This window comes from Plasmodium inui, assembly GCF_000524495.1.
Source record: "Plasmodium inui San Antonio 1 unplaced genomic scaffold supercont1.12, whole genome shotgun sequence".
In the NCBI taxonomy this organism is placed as follows: Eukaryota; Apicomplexa; class Aconoidasida; order Haemosporida; family Plasmodiidae; genus Plasmodium; species Plasmodium inui.
The window spans coordinates 403,563-420,438 of record NW_008481846.1 but is presented as its reverse complement, the minus strand read 5'-3'; the positions used below and the strand labels follow the sequence as shown (position 1 = coordinate 420,438).

Below are 16,876 nucleotides of genomic sequence, written 5' to 3'. Positions count from 1 at the left end.
CTTTTCTCTCCCCCTTTTGCCCATTGTTGGGTCCATCTCTCAGGGGTCCTACTTCGGAGAACGAGCTCTGTTGTATGACGAACCAAGAAGTGCCACTATCATAGCGAAAGAACCTACAGCGTGTGCATCGATCTGCAGAAAGCTCCTAAACATAGTGTTGGGTAATCTACAAGTTGTCCTATTTCGCAACATCATGACGGAGGCGTTGCAACAGAGCGAAATATTCAAACAATTCAGTCCAGAGCAGCTAAACGATTTAGCAGACACAGCCATTGTTAGAGATTATCCAGCGAACTATCACATTCTTCACAAGGATAAAGTTAAGTCGGTTAAGTATATCATCGTGTTGGAAGGAAAGGTGGAGTTATTTCTGGATGATGAATCTATAGGGATACTTACAAGAGGAAAATCCTTCGGGGATCAGTACGTCTTGAATCAGAAGCAGAAATTTAGACATACGATAAAATCGCTGGATATTTGCAAAATTGCTCTGATTACAGAATCTTGTTTGGCGGATTGCCTAGGAGACAACAACATTGATGCATCGATAGATCATAATAATAAGAAAAGCATCATCAAGAAGATGTACATTTTTAGATACCTAAGTGAGAAGCAATGCAACTTACTTATCGAAGCGTTTAGGACAACGAGATATGAAGAAGGAGATTACATAATTCAGGAAGGAGAAGTGGGTTCAAGATTTTATATCATAAAAAATGGAGAAGTAGAAGTAACAAAGAATGGAAAGAGACTACGAACATTGGGAAAGAATGACTACTTTGGGGAACGGGCTCTCCTATATGATGAACCCAGAACAGCATCCATCATCAGTAAGGCAACGAATGTTGAATGCTGGTTTGTCGACAAAAGCGTCTTTTTGCAAATCATCCAGGGACCCATGCTAACTCACTTGGAGGAGCGAATCAAGATGCAGGACACCAAGGTCGAGATGGACGAATTGGAGACTGAAAGAATTATAGGTAGAGGTACATTCGGAACCGTTAAGTTAGTGCACCACAAACCGACACAAATTAGATATGCTCTAAAATGTGTCAGCAAAAGAAGTATCATCAATCTAAATCAACAGAACAATATCAAATTGGAGAGAGAAATCACTGCAGAAAATGACCACCCATTTATAATTCGACTTGTGAGGACATTTAAAGATTCCCATTGTTTTTACTTTTTAACGGAACTCGTTACTGGAGGGGAGCTTTATGAAGCCATTCGAAAATTAGGCTTACTCGCCAAACCTCAGGCACAATTTTACTTGGGCTCAATAATTCTAGCCATAGAATATCTACACGAGAGGAATATTGTTTATCGAGATCTTAAGCCAGAAAATATCCTTCTGGATAAACAGGGGTATGTGAAACTGATCGATTTTGGTTGTGCGAAGAAGGTTCAGGGGAGGGCCTACACACTTGTTGGTACTCCTCACTACATGGCACCCGAAGTTATTCTAGGGAAAGGATATGGGTGCACTGTGGACATATGGGCGCTAGGAGTCTGTCTGTATGAATTTATTTGTGGCCCCCTCCCATTTGGGAATGACCAAGAGGATCAGTTGGAAATATTCAGAGACATTCTAACAGGGCAGCTAACCTTCCCCGACTATGTGTCCGATCAGGACAGCATAAATTTGATGAAGCGACTTTTGTGTAGACTGCCTCAGGGACGAATTGGATGCTCCATAAACGGGTTCAAAGATATCAAGGAACATGCCTTTTTTGGCAATTTCAATTGGGATAAGCTGGCCGGGCGTTTGCTAGACCCTCCGCTGGTGCCCAAGGGAGAGACATACGCCGAGGATATCGACATTAAGCAGATCGAGGAGGAGGACGCGCTGATCGCAGGCGAGCCCCTCGACGGGGAGGACGACTGGGATATGGACTTCTGAGCAACCCCGCAGTAGGGGATAAAGCTGCATTGGAGCAGCAGCGGTAGCTGAGGGTTAATATGCCAATTGGAATGTATAACTGCGCGCAGGGGATGTCTTCCACGATGATGCGTCAGAAAAGTGGGAAGACTTATAAACGATTTTGAGGCCCCCTTCTTTTATTTTATTTTTTTTTCTTCTCTCTCTCCCTTTTTCGGACACACCCGCCTGTGCATCCCTATTTGTGCATAAAAGGAGTCCCATATTTCTGCAGCCACTGTGTCTCTCGTTCTTTTAGACTTCTTCCTTTTCCTTTTTTTTTTTTTCTTTTCTTTTTGTTCACATAACGAAGGGTGTGCAACTTGGACCTTCGAACCGCTTCGCCATTTTGTATTCCTTTTTTTTCTGTGCAGCAGCGCTTGCCTGGGTGACGGTTTGGCCAGTTGGCAAAGGAGGATGGTCGTAGGAAAAAACGAAAAAAAAAGGTAGAATGGGGCGGGTGAACAGTGGATGCCGGAAGGGGGGGGGGGGAGTCGCCTGACGGGTTGGCCTATTGGCCGGTTGGCCGCGCCCTCGATTGGTCGCTTCGCTCAGAGATCACTTCGCTTCGTGACCGCTCCACTCTAGAGTAGGCCGCGAAATGGTGCGGGACCTACGCGCGCGTCCACGGCGAGGGGTTCCGCCGAATTGAAGTCAAAGTAGGTGACAAAGTCTTCGGAGGAGCGGGGCACGTTGTCCAGGCAAATGCGCCCAAACAAGCCCAACCGAAACATATCAATAAAGTAGCGGCAGCCACCATTCATGTCGAGGTATTTATAATTCCTACACAGGTTCAACTTTGTCGCTATGACATTGCAGACAAAGCGGATGTCATTGGTTGGTTCCTCCAACCCAATCATCTTAACATAGTTAAAGTGTCTGCTCTTATTTAAAGTGTACAAAATGTAATCTCCTACATACATGTGATCGTATTTGTAATCGAGGGCGTTTCCTATGGCACATAACTTGAGGCTAATTTCTTTGTCTTCCATTTTGGGTAAATAAATCCCCGGCGTGTCGATAAAGTAGAGCAGCGGGCTGTTTGAAACTTTATACGTATCAATCATCTGAGTAGTCCCCGCAATGACGTTCGTCTTGGCTCTCTTCCTATTCACTTCGAAGGCTATTTTGTTGTTCTTGTGTCCATACTTGGCTAAGTTATGCGTCACGTCTTTAAAGGAGTTAATGATGCTAGACTTACCAACGTTGGGTAGTCCCACTAGCAAGGTAAATAATCCGAGGCTCCTAAATTGGGGCTTCATTTCTCTACACACGTCCCTAATTTTGGAGATGCTTTTATTAAATTTGGCTGACGTCAAGAAGCACATATGTTTTGTCTTCTCTTCAATTATGGTTTTTGCACTTAGGGCTACTTTTTTGGGAATTAAATCCGCTTTATTTAGGATAATGATTCTTTTTTTGTCCTTGCTTCTCTTTTCTATGCTCTCCATGATGAAGTCATTCGTGCTGGTAAAAGGCAATCGGGCGTCTCTCACTTCAACGATCAGATCGCAGATGTCTATCTTCTTTTTTATGTTTAGGGATGACTTGTGCATATAGTTTGGGAAGCACGTTATGTTTTCGTCGAATATGAATTCCTCTCTGCATGCGAAATTGGTAAATCTGCTGATCCCCCTTCTTCCGCCGCCCTCCAGGGGGCAGTTACTACTGCAGATACTACTACTACTGCTACCATTACTTCCATCCGGGGGGTTTCCGCCGTTTATCACCCCGTTGGGATGGAGGCCCATTGGTTTGTTCCTCTCTCCATTCTTTGCGCACTCTAAGCTGGTTCTTAGAAACACATCCCCCAGCTTGGGCCCGAGGTCCTTTTTCCACACACTGATGGATGAGCTGCCCCTATCCTTTCCCGCTCCCTTCCCCATCTACGTGAACTATTATTTCGGCGGGCACAACAATAATGTTGGAGTTACCCCTCCGTGGGCAGTTGCCACTTCTCTTACGTTGCCTTTCTTAAAAAAGGACTACTATTCTCTGCCCATGAGGAGATTCCGCCTTCTCCCCCTTTTTTTTTTTTTTTTTTTTTTTTTTTTTATCTTCGCTCTATGCCCCTGTTCAGATTTCTCTTCACAGGCGTGAGTTCCCCCGTTTGTGTAGCCATTTTCATCACAAAGGAGAAGTAGGTAATCCCCTTGCTTAGGTAAACTGGGGGGAACAAGTACTACTCACCATTGCTAAAGGATAGCAAAATCGATCGCCTTACAAAAAAAAACTACACATGAGCAAAATAAATGCGAATAAAGATGACCCACTTAGCAAACACGATGCACAAATTTTAACTCGATGTGGTTTTTGCAAAAGTGTGCTTTTTCGAAGAAGACTAACTTGAAGTGCATACCGTTATGGCGCAAACGGCGGAGGAGGGGTGCGAACTAAACGGCGTACCTCTGCAGCGGGAACAGTTCGGAATTACTCCTGTTGCATCGCCGGCTGCTTTTCCCCCTGCTGCACAAAGATTGGAAACGCCTTCACTCCGGCATTGCACGTAACGCATCTCCATGGCTGTATACACAAATAATATTGTTTTCTATTTTATCAACGCACTGATGATGAAACGGTGTGGCGCCACTCCCGACTGGACTTTCATATCAGCCCCCCCTACACAACATCCTTTTCGACGTTTTCTCCCCTTCAACTGTGCCCATTCGTTCACAAATAGAAGTACACACATAACTCACGTAGTGCATCAGGTGACGAACCTTCTGTACGTCGATTGGATCATTCTGTAGATCGTGGAAGCTACACAGGGGGTCCGCATTGAGGGTAATTTCCTTGGGCATATCGTTCCCACCTGATCTGTCGATTTGGTTAAGCCGATTCGGCGCAGTGTTGAGGTGACCAACTCTTAAGGCGTTCTCACCGCTGCCCCAGAACCGAAAGGCGCGCTCCACTGCGTCGACGTACACGCCCATGTCGCTCACGATGTTACGCCCGTAGAGCAGCGCAAGTTGGAACTGCTTGCGCCGGAGGGGGCGGCGCTCCTCTCCATCGTCATAGCGATCGCCATCAAAGTGGTCTCCATCGTAATAGCCATCCCCATCGCAGTGATCCCCATCGTCATAGCCATCCCCATCAGAGTCCTCTTTGACTCCCCTTCCTTCCAGCCCCCCCTGGGTAGTCACAATCACAAAGTGCAGGTGTGTGTAAATGTGCTGGACGAGGTCGAGCACCGCCGCCGCGCCGCTACACCTAAGCTGGTCGTCCCCCGGTGATCGCTCCTGCCCAGGGGACTGCTCATTCCATTCGGAGTGCCCCCACCCCTGCGACCTGTGGAAGGAGTAAACGAGCATGTCTAGCAAAAATTTGTGGCAAACGTTTAACAGGATGGTGCACGTGCTGATGTCCCCCAAGTCCTGTTCCCTCTTTAGGTAATACCTTTCCTTGAGGTATCTGAAAATCTTCTCCACTTTCTGTTCATGCTGTGACGTAACTGCAAGTGTCGAGCTTCTATCCTCAGCGTTGGCGATACTCGAGCGCTTGAAGCACTTTGCCCTGCTTACATATATTTGGCATTTCTCAGATTTATCCATGCCGCTATGCACAAAGTGATGATAAACCGAACGGTACACCTTGGCCAAATTAAACGTTAAGTATTTTTCCTCCATTAAGTGCGCAAAACAGACTTCTAAAAAGGCCACTTGCTTTGGTGAAATGATTGGACACGTGTTATACAGGAGGGTCACTATGTTGTTCATTTTTATGTAGTACATTTTTTCTGTTAAAGTGAGAATAATTTTTTCGTTCACTTGGTTCATGAGGGGAATATTCCCCCCGTGCGGGGCGCCATCAGGCAGTCCGCCTCCTCCATGAGCATCTTCCCCTTCGAGGATTTTCTCAAACGGGTGAAAAGGGTTGATGTCCCCTTCTTGTTCCCTTCCTGTGTACCCATTTTGGCTGTAACTCGTTTGGGCCCCCCCCTCTTGGGTGGCTACGCGGCCCACCCAGTCGCCTTCATCCTTAGCCTTTCCCTTTCGCCAACACGCTGTCCTCCTTAACTCCTTCTTCAGCAGTCTATTTATGTACACGTACAAGTAGGACACATGCTTCAGGTTCATACTGTGCAAATCCGCTTCAAGTAAAATATGCACGAGGGTGGAAAACTCTTCATCCTGTTCTCCTGCCTGATGTATCTCCCCGTTAGCTAGCTCTCCCTGCTGCTTCTTTCCCAGCCCCTCCCTTTTGACAAAGCTGCCCAACACGCTATTCAGCTCTCCCTGCTCATACAACTCCACGTGCTCGATTATACGGTCAAATAAAAATCGCTGCAAATCCCTGTCGCCTAACTTCACGATGAACTTAAAGAAGGGGGAAGTTACTTTCCCATATTTGGCCACTTCCCCGTTCAGCACATTTTTCAAAATGGTCCTGTCTAAATGGGTCAGGTGTTTCTTCTGCTTGAATAGGACTTGGCACACTTCGCTGGCGCAGAAACTTGGGTGGGGGGCGGGTGTTGTCGCAGCTGTATTGGCTGCTCTCGCGGCTGGCTCATCTGTCCCGTTAACAAACCGCGCTGCTGCGTGTGTCCGTTTTCTCCCCTCCTCTGAATGCTCCGCATGACGGTGGACGCGAACGTTGACCCCGCCTTCCTGTAAGTGGTGCCCCTCCAGCTCCATCTTCAACAAATTGTAAAAATAACCCTGCAGGTAATTTCCAACTCGTAGAAACCTCTTTGACAGAAAATGAAAACTGCTCATGCAACTGAGGAGGTAGAACTTGTTTATCGAAGTGAGTGTCTTCAGGTGGTTCTGAAAAAAATGGCACATCTGTATGATGAGCTCCTTGTCCACCATGTTGACCTTAGACAGAAGGTATGCCCAAGAAAGGAGGGTATCGACTCTGGCACTTCCATTCTCTGGACAATCCCGAGGCATAGCCTTGAGTGTCCTCTTCAGTAGAGCCAGCACTGTGGTGGTCATCTGAGAATTCCTTTTTTCCTCTACCCTCAGGTTGCTTCCAATTAGAAGCTCAAATATAAGCATCGTGTGTTTGAGCCATAAGTATTGCAGGTGATTCAAATTGACAGTCGTGTTCATTCTGCTGCTTGAATTATTATCTGGAGGGTGCTTACTTGGCTGTTCTGGCTGTTCTTTTCCTAAACTTGATGTGTTCGTATGTTTGGTTAACTGGACCATGGGAACGTCTCCATCTTTGTCCACGCTCCTGCCATTCGCACAGTCGCTTGTGTCCTTTACTCTTTGTTGTTTCCCTTCCACCGTTTTTCCTTCATTGGGTAGTTTTTCTCCCTGGCAAATAATGAAGCGACAGTTTTTTTTTCGCCTGTGAAATTCCCGGACATATTCCTTTAACAAATCCACTGCTATTTTATCGTAGCACTTCCATTTCGAAGTGGCCTTGACATTTGAGTCCTCTGGGGAGCGGACTCGATCTGTACAATGAGGCTCCCTCCTCCCTTGGAGACATACTCCCTTGTTTCTGCCATACACTATGCGATTTAAAAGGTCGTTTACCCTAGTATGTATTTCTTTCTCAACGTAGATGTGGGACCACTTCTTGGTACATGCGCGTTCGGTGAGGACTTTTCCGATCGCCATGGCGGCTTTGGCTTTATAATTCTGCGCTTCCAACCTGATGAACGCGACTTAACCTTGCGTGATGAACACTGGGTGGGTAAGGCTACCCTAACGTGTCACGAATATTTTCCGTTTCTCTTTTTTTTTTTTTTTTTCACCACGGTGAAGGGAACCCACCTAAAAATCCGCAACACAGTGTGGAGGAATATGCACTACGACATTTGCTTGCTTTTTTTTTTCCTTTTCTCACCCCTTGAATGTTGTTAAAATAGGTCAACCCTAGGAACATCATTTTTGGGAAATGCCCTTTTACCTCTGTGTCAATTCGACCCCTTTGGGAGGTACTGAAAATGACAACAACGTCGACATCGAACTGCTACTCTATAACACATGGTGTATCTCATAATGACCATCAGCTGTGCACATTTCGGGGGGGGTGGGGGGTTTACTTCCCCACATGGGAGCTTCCTTCCCCAGAGGGTATTTCGAGACTCCGCAGTCGGAGGGCCGATCGAGAAGGTTCATCATCACTGTCCATCTCTTGTTCGAACTGGTGTGTCGTCTCGTAACCATATGGCGAAAGATGTGCCAGAAAAAAAAAGAAAAAAAGAAAAAGCGAGTTGTATTAAAAATTTCAAATGTTAATTTTTAAAATATCAAATTTAATTAAAAAAAATTAAAAAATAAAAAAAAATAAAAAAAAATAAAAAAAATATATTTTTTTATTTTTACATAACTTCATTGCATTCTTTTACCCTTACGTAAAAAGCGCAATTATATAAAGAGGAATAAAATACGGGCATCTTTTATAGACTTTTTCCTTATTTTTACATAATCAAATGATACCTAATCATATATATAGAAACATACATAAGTGTACAAAGATATATACAAATTATATGTACGTACTAAATTGGGAAGATAAAGCAAAAAAGAAAATAAATTGGAAAAATTGGAAAAATGGGGGAAAAAATTACGTAAAATCAAATATTAAAAGGAGGAGAAGAAGCAAAAATATATACATCGTCGCATATAGACGCCGCAACTACACTAGGCAGAAATGAAAAATGAAAAGTGAAAACTTATATGTGACAGCAGGGGGGAAATAAAATGAAAATTTGATAAAATAAATTCTTGAAGGAAATTCATATCATATGAGAAATCTTTAATTAGTACGTGCGAATTCGGAAACGCAACGGGGGGCACAGAAAAAGAGGCAAACAGCTAGTTATCCAGTTAGCAAGTTCTCCAGTTAGCTACTTATCAAGTTAGCTAATTATCCAGTCAGCGCTTGAGGGGGGGAAGGCGCGGTGGATGGGTAAATAAATTGACGCCGCTTTGATGTCAAATGGGGGGGGCCCGCTGTGGGGTTGCATCGTCTTGTTTCGTCCCGGTCCCTTCTTATGGGGATTGCTGAGTTTGGCTGCTGACCGTGTCAACGCCACAGTGCCTCCCACCGCTGCTAATGAATGGGGAGGGGGTGGGGTATGGTTCCTCCTCCTCTTCTTCCTATTTCCACATCTTGTGTACTTCCTAATTTTCAAGCTGGCCGTGGCCTGCGACGGTGGCACTCCAAATGGATTCGCCGCTCACTCCGTGCCGTCGCACCATCGCACCGTCGTACAATCACATATCACCACGCTGACACCTCCTCATACATCGTCATCCGCGTTGTCGTCCTCCTCGTTCAGGATTTCCTCGTTGGACTCTTCCTCGTGATTTTCATTGGACCCCACGACGCTTTGCCCATCGAAGGTCACATAGCCCGCGGGGTTACCTCCGCTGGAGTGCGAGAAGTTACCACCTCCGCTCATACCGGAATAGTCACCACCGACGTCTGCACCAGCAACGCTGCTACTGAAGATGTTGTCTCCGCCGTCATTAAAATGCTTCACCATGTTGTCCAGTTGGTCCTTCGAAAACGTTTTAACTGTTCCATTGCTGCTGTTCATAAAACCGTTTTTTTTTAAATATTCAGAGTAGTCCACTTCGTTATTGGTATTATTCTGCATTTCTTGTTTTTTCTTCAATTTCTTTTCCTGCGCTCTTCTTTTTTTCAAAATCTTAAATGCTTCCCTTCTTCTGTACTCACTTAACTTTTTCATGTACTTATCGTAATACTTGGATTTGAAAGTGCTACTTTCTGCGGAGTTGTCACTTTCGCCCGTAACGCCATTGCTTCGTTTAAGAAAATCGATCAGCTCTTTCTTCTTGTCATACACCGAGGTGAAGACATAATTATCTCCAATCAGTTGAGGAGCATCATGGTAATAATTGGAAGGAATGCCTTCATAGGAATTTTTAATCTGTTTGTAGGCATCGTAGAAAGTATCATCTTCCTGTTCCTCCTCCTTCTTTTCTGCCTTTTTCTGCTTCAAGTAATCGATTGCTTTGGAGTCGTAACTCATATGGTAGGATCCATTTTTTTTCAAAAATGCATTCAGTTGTTCGTTTGCTACACCAGAAGTTTCATTTAATGAGAGGTCCTTGTCTTCATTTGCGTAGGGAGATAGTTCGTAAAACATATCATCTGGTTTGGCTAGTTTTCCTAATTCTTCCTCTGTCAGATCTGCATATGTTAAAATACCTTCCGAGATTAGCTGCTTAATGTCTTTAATGCTGAATTCGTCCATGTTCAGTTCTTCCTCCTTTTCGGAGCTTTTTTCCTTGGCGTCGTTTTCATCTTCCAGATCTTCTTCCTCATCCTCTTCATCGCTATTCGATCTAGTGCTTTGGTTATTCAAGGAGACGTATTTTTTTATAATTTCTTCCATAATCTTCTGGTTGGAAGTGTTGGTATATTCTTTTACTAACTTTTGCAGTGTTTCCATTTTGAATGGAATTTGTCCTGGATTCTTTTTCTTCATCTTCTTCATCGTTTTTTTTTTCTTTCCTCCGATACGTCTGTTCGTCACTTTGTTTTTATTTCCTTCATTTGGGTTTCCTCCATTGGACTTGTCGCCTGTGTTGTTCATTCCATAGTTGGAGGCATTGTCGTCTTTCTTCAAATTGTTCAAGTCTAGAAAGGCATTATTATTCTTATACCCATTGGTGGCTTCCATTTTATTTTCGTCTTCCTTAATTCCAGAGGACGTGATTAATTCTTCCTCATTCGATTCTACCTCGTTGGTGCTTCCGCTGTCATGATCGATTTTATTCGTAACGGTAACGTTCGAATCGGATGTGCCGCTTACATTTGACGGGTCCGAATCTTCCTGTGCGGAGTCTCCATCAGACAGATTTCTATTCATATTTGTCCGACTCGCGTCCAGTGTGTCATTTTTCCCTAGGGAGTCGCCCATGCCGTCATCATTCATTCCATAAAGATCAAACATTCTTTCAGATGATCCATTGCTATCTTCAAATGTGTTTAATTTGTCTGAGAAGTTCCTGTCGTTATTACTCGAGTTCGTTAGGTATACCTTTCTCCTATTGTCACTTTCATCATCTTGGTCATCGGCAAGTGATGGATTCATAAGTCCAGCCCCTCCGCTATTCATGATGTCACCCATGCCGAAATCTTTCATATTCATTTTTCCTTGACTGAGCTGGTTAAACATATCCATCATTTGGTTAAGATCCATATTAAACATATTTCCATCCTTCCCTGCCATCATGTTTTGCATCATAGCTGGGTTCATTGGCAAATTGGCCAATAAGTCCTTAAGAGCATCCTTATTCTGCATGAAGTTTTCATTTTGCATCTGCTCCTTCAGCTGTTCTACATCTAAGCCTACATTTCTTAGGAAATTCTCCAGTTTGTCTTTCACTTGATTCATTTTATCCAGCTGTTCTGGGGTCACTGAGATGTTCAGTCCCTGGTTCCCATCACCAGCTTCTCCGTCAGCACCTGTTGCCTGTGCATTCATCGCGCTGATCATATCTTTAAATAAGTTTTCTTGTCCACTACCAGGACCATGATGTGGATTACCTCCCATGAGAGAATTAAAAAAATTGTGAAACATTTCACTGTTCATAATATTTTCTATGTTTAATCCATCTCCGAATCCTTTAAACATTTCGTTCAGTTGTTTCATTTTTTCCTCTATATTGGGGTTCATTCCTGGAGGGACCGCTCCTCCAGAGGCACCTGCGGATGCCTGTCCCGCCGAAGTGGAGATGGGCGCTGCACCCTTTTTGCCGTTCGCATTGCCATTCGGTATGTCCGTCGCTCCGTTGGCTGCATCCTGAGCGCCTCCCTTGTTGGTCATGCCGTTCGCTCTGTTTGCCTTATCATTTTTGCCTGACTTATGACTGGTGGGCTTAATGTTCAAATTTCGGTTGCTATTCGCGGCAAACACGTGGGAGTAGTGTACGGAAGTCGACAAGAAGAGGAATCCTAAGGTGATAAGTCTCATCTTGGCTGGGATGTGCTCGCGTGTGTGTGTGTATGTTGTGTGTTTGTTCGTGTTGAGGCGCCGTTTGCCAAAGTACGCGATAGAAGGGGGAAGTTTGCTTGTGGGCACTTTCTACCCGGCCGCTCCGGCGTTACACTCGCTGAAGGAATAAGCACATAGAATCACATGCGCAGGTGCCGCTTCCAAGTAGCACGCGGCGACAAATAAGCAGTACACGCTTTACGCTGAACGCTGTACAGTGCGTAGAGGCGCATAAAGGTGTGCTACATAAAAGTATTCTACATGTGGGTACACTACATATATGTAGGGGAGGAGGGGGGAACCAAAATGATGAGCCAAACTCTGTGCTCGCAGAGACACGTCTCCGTTGTGTGTTTTGTTTAAAACGTAAACTTAAATGAACAACGATCTCCTCTTCATAGAACTCAACGTAGCACGTTTATAAATAAAAAAAAACTAATCACATAAAATCTAAAACCAAATAAATTAAAATGAACAGGATTAAAATAAATATGAACAAAGATGCAAAATTAAAAAAAAATAAAATAGCTTTGTACTTAATCGAAATGGTACTACTTAGGGGTGCAAGAAGCAAATTAAAAAAAATTGAAAAAAAAAAAAAAAAAAAGGGAGTCTGGCTAAATCATTGAAGAAGGTAACATAACTTCTCAAATGGGACGCGAGCTCTTCTTCATCTTATCTTATCCAAACGGTGGCTGTACAGAAGCACGCGAATGTCGATGAATAAATATAAATGCACATTATAGAGCAAAGAATCGTGTACGTCATGGGGTAGGCCCTCCTCTCTGTGGCACAGTGCAACATCTACGTATAACAGCCGTGCATATTGCTAAGTATACATATAGCACGCAATTACCTAGTTGTTCACACGGTCAAGCACAAATGTGTTTAATTGCGCGCCTGTTTACCCATTTGCATGTAGGGAGATAAAATATCTACAAATGCGTAAACGCCAGCGCAGGAAACAGGCAAAATAAAATGAAGAAAAAGAAAAAATGAACAAAAAGAAAAAAATAAAGAAAAGATAAAGAAAAAAATTAAGAAAAAGTAAAGAAAGAAATGAAGAAAAAGTCAAAGAAAAAAGTGAAGAAAAAGTCAAACAAAAAAGTGAAGGAAGTCAAACAAAAAAGTGAAGAAGAAATCAATGAAAAAAAACTGAAGAAGAAGTGAAGGAAAGAAATGAAGAAAAAGAAAAGAAAAAAATGAAGGGCTAAAGAAATTAAAAGCTAAGACGAATGAGATGAAAAAAAAAGTAAAAAGGAAAAAAGAAAAAATGCAAAGCGCATGACATTAATGTATACTCAATAATATGGATACTTTAAAAAAAAAAAAAAAAGATAATCCAAAAGAGCGTTGTAATTTTTATAAAGGCGCAATAAAAAATAACGTCAATTCGAGCACGTAAAATTGATAACGAAATAAAGTAGCGGAATATAAAAAAGAATGGATTCACAAAGAAAAGAAAAAAAAAGGACCTCTCACGTGAACAGATCCCACACAACGTGTAAGTAAAAGGTAGTAAGTTTTAAACTTAAGTCAAAGATGTATATTATATGTTTATAATACCCCCATTTCTGGCACCACGACGTTCACCCCGTTCGCTCTTTGCACTATATAAGTGATAAAATGATCACATGCTTTTTTAAAAAACAAAAAAGGGGAAGGAGGAGTGCACAAAATGAGTGTATGTATATATAGTATATATTTATACATGCTATGCATATTGTATATATAATATAATATGCAACAAGTATATATAATATCATACGTGGATGTTTATGCGGGACGCAACGCTCCCGCGGAAAGCACTGGTTGAACGGGATCTGGCCGAACGAGAGCTGCTCAAATGATAGCTGATCGAATGGGAGCTGCCCACGATGTGTTAAGCGCACAGTGTGAAGGATAAAGGAACAAATGGATAGAATAATCACATCCGAACTGTGCATTTGTTCAGCGCAAAACGATGCAGCGCTTTTGAATTAACCCCGTTTGGCGCCCGTAGCAACCTCTTTAATACAAGAAAGAAACAGCGCATCGAGTGGGACAGTCCAGTCGGCTGCAAATCGTATGTTTGCCTTTTTGAGGCGGACGACTTGGGGGTTCACCACGGATGTATTTGGTTAACTCGCCTGAAACATACGGCACCTCGTAGTCAAAGCGATGCAGTTCTACACAGTAACGCCGTTACGGTGATCCTTCTCCGGTTTGATATTTTCCCCTATGTGGCCATCTTGCCTAAGTGGAATACCCACCCCCTACCGTCTTTTCCTCGGCGCACATTCCTTTGCTCTTTCTATATGCCTGCACCTAGTGCATCGTAAAAATTGTGAAAAAAATGTGTTCCCTTTTGTGCGTGCAAGAAAGGGGAATCACATCGCGGGGATGAAAAGCGGTCAGTAACAATAGTGTCCGTTCGCGTATGTTTCCAAAATGAAACGGAATTGAATCAGGAAGCGCCAAAATGAGCGCAACAGGGGCAGGGGTTAAAAGGGAAGAAAAAAAAAGAAAAGAAAGAAAAAAAAGAAAAGAAAGAGATACGTATCATAACGCAGCATAACACACCATTCTGTAATGCGTCGTAACGTCTGGTAACACCACCCCACACAGCGCCAATCGCGCGAGGTGTCGCACCCCTCCCCCCATCTGGCAGGTCAATTCGAACAAAATACCAGTGCCAAGCGAAAACGCTGCCCCAGTCTTTCCGTTCAAAAAGGCCACCAAAAAAATAAATGCGCGTATTTTCAAGTTCGACATTCCAAGTGCAAATTATTTTTTCAAAGCGCGCAAAATTCTGTTGCAGAAAAAATACAACAACATATACAGAACTGTTCTATTATGTGCACTGGGTGGAAGTTTTTTTAATCACACAAATTGTTAAAAAAAAAAAAGAAGAAAAAAAAAAGAAACACTTTGGAATAATCGCAAATTTTTAGCTAAACATGTAACATGTCGAAATGGGTTAAATGGAATAGTAGAACAAGAAAAAAAAAAAGAAAAAAAAATACAAATTTGTATTTTTTTTTTCTCCTATCCATTTGTGTAATTTTATCTTAATCTCGCTAATCGTCCATTTGGAAGGGAGCACAAGTGCGCATACATAGGTGTGCATACATGTATGCGCGTTTTCTTCACTCCTTGTAAAGCGGCGTCCGACGGAGCTGCGTCACGAAAGGGTTTGAACGAGGAGGGGCGCGAAATAGAAATTGTCCGTTTTGTTTATCCCCTTGGTGTGTCTACACCGCAGCTACGAGGGGAAACGAACTCTGCACCCCGCAAAAGCTCTAATTTAAAAATCTCCAATTTGAGAAGACCAAATGGACGTTAACAGCAAGAAAAAAAGCATTTATTGCTACAAGGATCGGAGCCAAAACAACTCCAGTGGCAGAATTTCCCAAGAAAGCATTTCAAGTTGGGGGGACTATTTAAGTAATAATCCAAATAGTAAGGGAGGCAAAATAAATTTCATTAAAAACTACTTTTGGTTTTTTCAAAGTAATAATAATTCGAAAAAAAATTCTCATGATTCCATTTTTTACGAAATTAAAAGTTCGGATGGAAATAAAGCTTGCAGACATCAGTTAGATGCAGACAGCGAACATGTAATGGAAAGCCCTGATGGGAATAGTAACAATTTTGGCAATTCCAATGGGGACTCACTCGTGAACACAAATGAAGAAGGCAAGGGAAGAGTCTGCTCTAGGAAGTCCTTTTATTCGATTTACGATTACACAGACGAGAGTGACTACAACACGTTGAGGGAGGATGAGCGAGATGATTTATTCTACCAGCAGAAGACCTTCGAACCGGTCGCTAATGACAGGTTCCCCAAGAAGGAGTGCGCGCGGAACTACATGCATATATACGACACAGACAGTTCGCCCAACAACGACAGTAATGAGGAGAGCAGCGATGGGAACAGCGATAGGAACAGCGATAACAACAGGAATGGAAGCGGCGAGAGCAGCAGAGATAAAACGAGCGGGGGAAAAATCCACGCCAGAGGGCAGAAAATACTCCCTACACAAAAAGAAGGAGGCCAGGCCAATCATGGACTCCAAAATCGAGATAAGAAAAAAAGAGCAAAAGGGACACCCCAGAAAAAGACTGAAGACCTAGTAAACAGTTACAAAATAAAAAAAGGAAAAACAAAAATACAATACGTCGGAATATCAGCCATCCTGAAAAAATATATATACATCACAAGGAACGAAATAATATTATTTTTTAAGAAAAAATTAAATAAAAAGAAAATCCTTTTGAGGAGCAAAATTAAGAAAAGGTACAATCACTGTACGACATTTTACTATTTACAAAGGAATGGACAAAATGCAGTTGGGAGGAAAAAAAAAAAAATGAACAATTGCCATTTTTTCAGATACTTATACTATTGTATGCTAAAGAAGAAGCTGCAGATTTTTTACAGGACGAGAAAATTGAAAAGGCTAATGAAGTATGTGTCCAGTCAGGGTTTGAGGCGATCTTACGTGAGTCAGTTTGGGAGGGGAAATTCGAACGACGCGATAAAGGGTGCAACAACGGCGGAGCAGAAGCGGGCAAAGAAGGATGCACACGCAGACGTGAACGCAGATGTGAACGCAGGAGAAAACACTTCTAACCTCTTTACGGCAACCCCCTCCCATAGCGACACCAACAGGGCGGAAGGATCTCTTCCTTTTCGCACCTTCCCCAAGAGCCCCCTCCGAGATGGGCCCGATTCGTCTATGCACCGACTCAGCAGCGGAAGCAGCATTCCAAATACGGAAGGGGAGAAATTGGAATACAAAAAGAAAGACACAGCATATGCAGGCGTAGATAGCTACTCCGATGTGTGCATAGACAACCCTCTGGAAGGCAAAACGACAGGGGATTACAAAATGGAAAAGGAAGCAAATCACTACAATGTAATAATCGGAAAAAAACATACCAGTGATCAACTTAAAAATGGAATAAAAAATATGCCAATGTACGAGTGCTATAGGAATGAGGAGGAAGAATTATCCATCTGCGGCAGCTGCAAAGATGTATAC

The 16,876-nt window shown here is 43.0% G+C and overlaps 5 protein-coding genes across 5 annotated transcripts in view; 2 read left to right on the top strand and 3 right to left on the bottom strand.

Moving 5' to 3' along the window:
- The window catches only part of C922_03133 (AGC/AGC-SAR/CILIATE-E2B protein kinase), a gene marked incomplete at both ends in the record, with an annotated part of 3,911 nt that extends 2,011 nt beyond the window's left edge, over positions 1-1,900 (top strand). Inside the window, one exon of the mRNA XM_008818725.1 lies at positions 44-1,900. Within this exon, the coding sequence (XP_008816947.1) occupies positions 44-1,900 (1,857 nt within the window). The remainder of the gene's footprint in view (positions 1-43) is intronic.
- A 602-nt stretch (positions 1,901-2,502) lies between these two features.
- C922_03132 (hypothetical protein) lies at positions 2,503-3,804 on the bottom strand (the record flags this gene model as incomplete). Its single annotated transcript, XM_008818724.1, has 1 exon — positions 2,503-3,804. The coding sequence occupies one exon, from the start codon at positions 3,802-3,804 to the stop codon at positions 2,503-2,505; it is 1,302 nt and encodes a 433-aa protein (XP_008816946.1).
- A 723-nt stretch (positions 3,805-4,527) lies between these two features.
- Positions 4,528-7,491, bottom strand: C922_03131 (hypothetical protein; the record flags this gene model as incomplete). Its single annotated transcript, XM_008818723.1, has 1 exon — positions 4,528-7,491. One exon carries the CDS (start codon positions 7,489-7,491, stop codon positions 4,528-4,530), a length of 2,964 nt encoding a protein of 987 aa, XP_008816945.1.
- A 1,631-nt stretch (positions 7,492-9,122) lies between these two features.
- On the bottom strand, positions 9,123-11,828 carry C922_03130 (hypothetical protein; the record flags this gene model as incomplete). Its single annotated transcript, XM_008818722.1, has 1 exon — positions 9,123-11,828. One exon carries the CDS (start codon positions 11,826-11,828, stop codon positions 9,123-9,125), a length of 2,706 nt encoding a protein of 901 aa, XP_008816944.1.
- A 3,335-nt stretch (positions 11,829-15,163) lies between these two features.
- The window catches only part of C922_03129 (hypothetical protein), a gene marked incomplete at both ends in the record, with an annotated part of 7,236 nt that continues 5,523 nt past the window's right edge, over positions 15,164-16,876 (top strand). Inside the window, one exon of the mRNA XM_008818721.1 lies at positions 15,164-16,876. This exon is cut by the window's right edge and continues 5,523 nt beyond it. Within this exon, the coding sequence (XP_008816943.1) occupies positions 15,164-16,876 (1,713 nt within the window).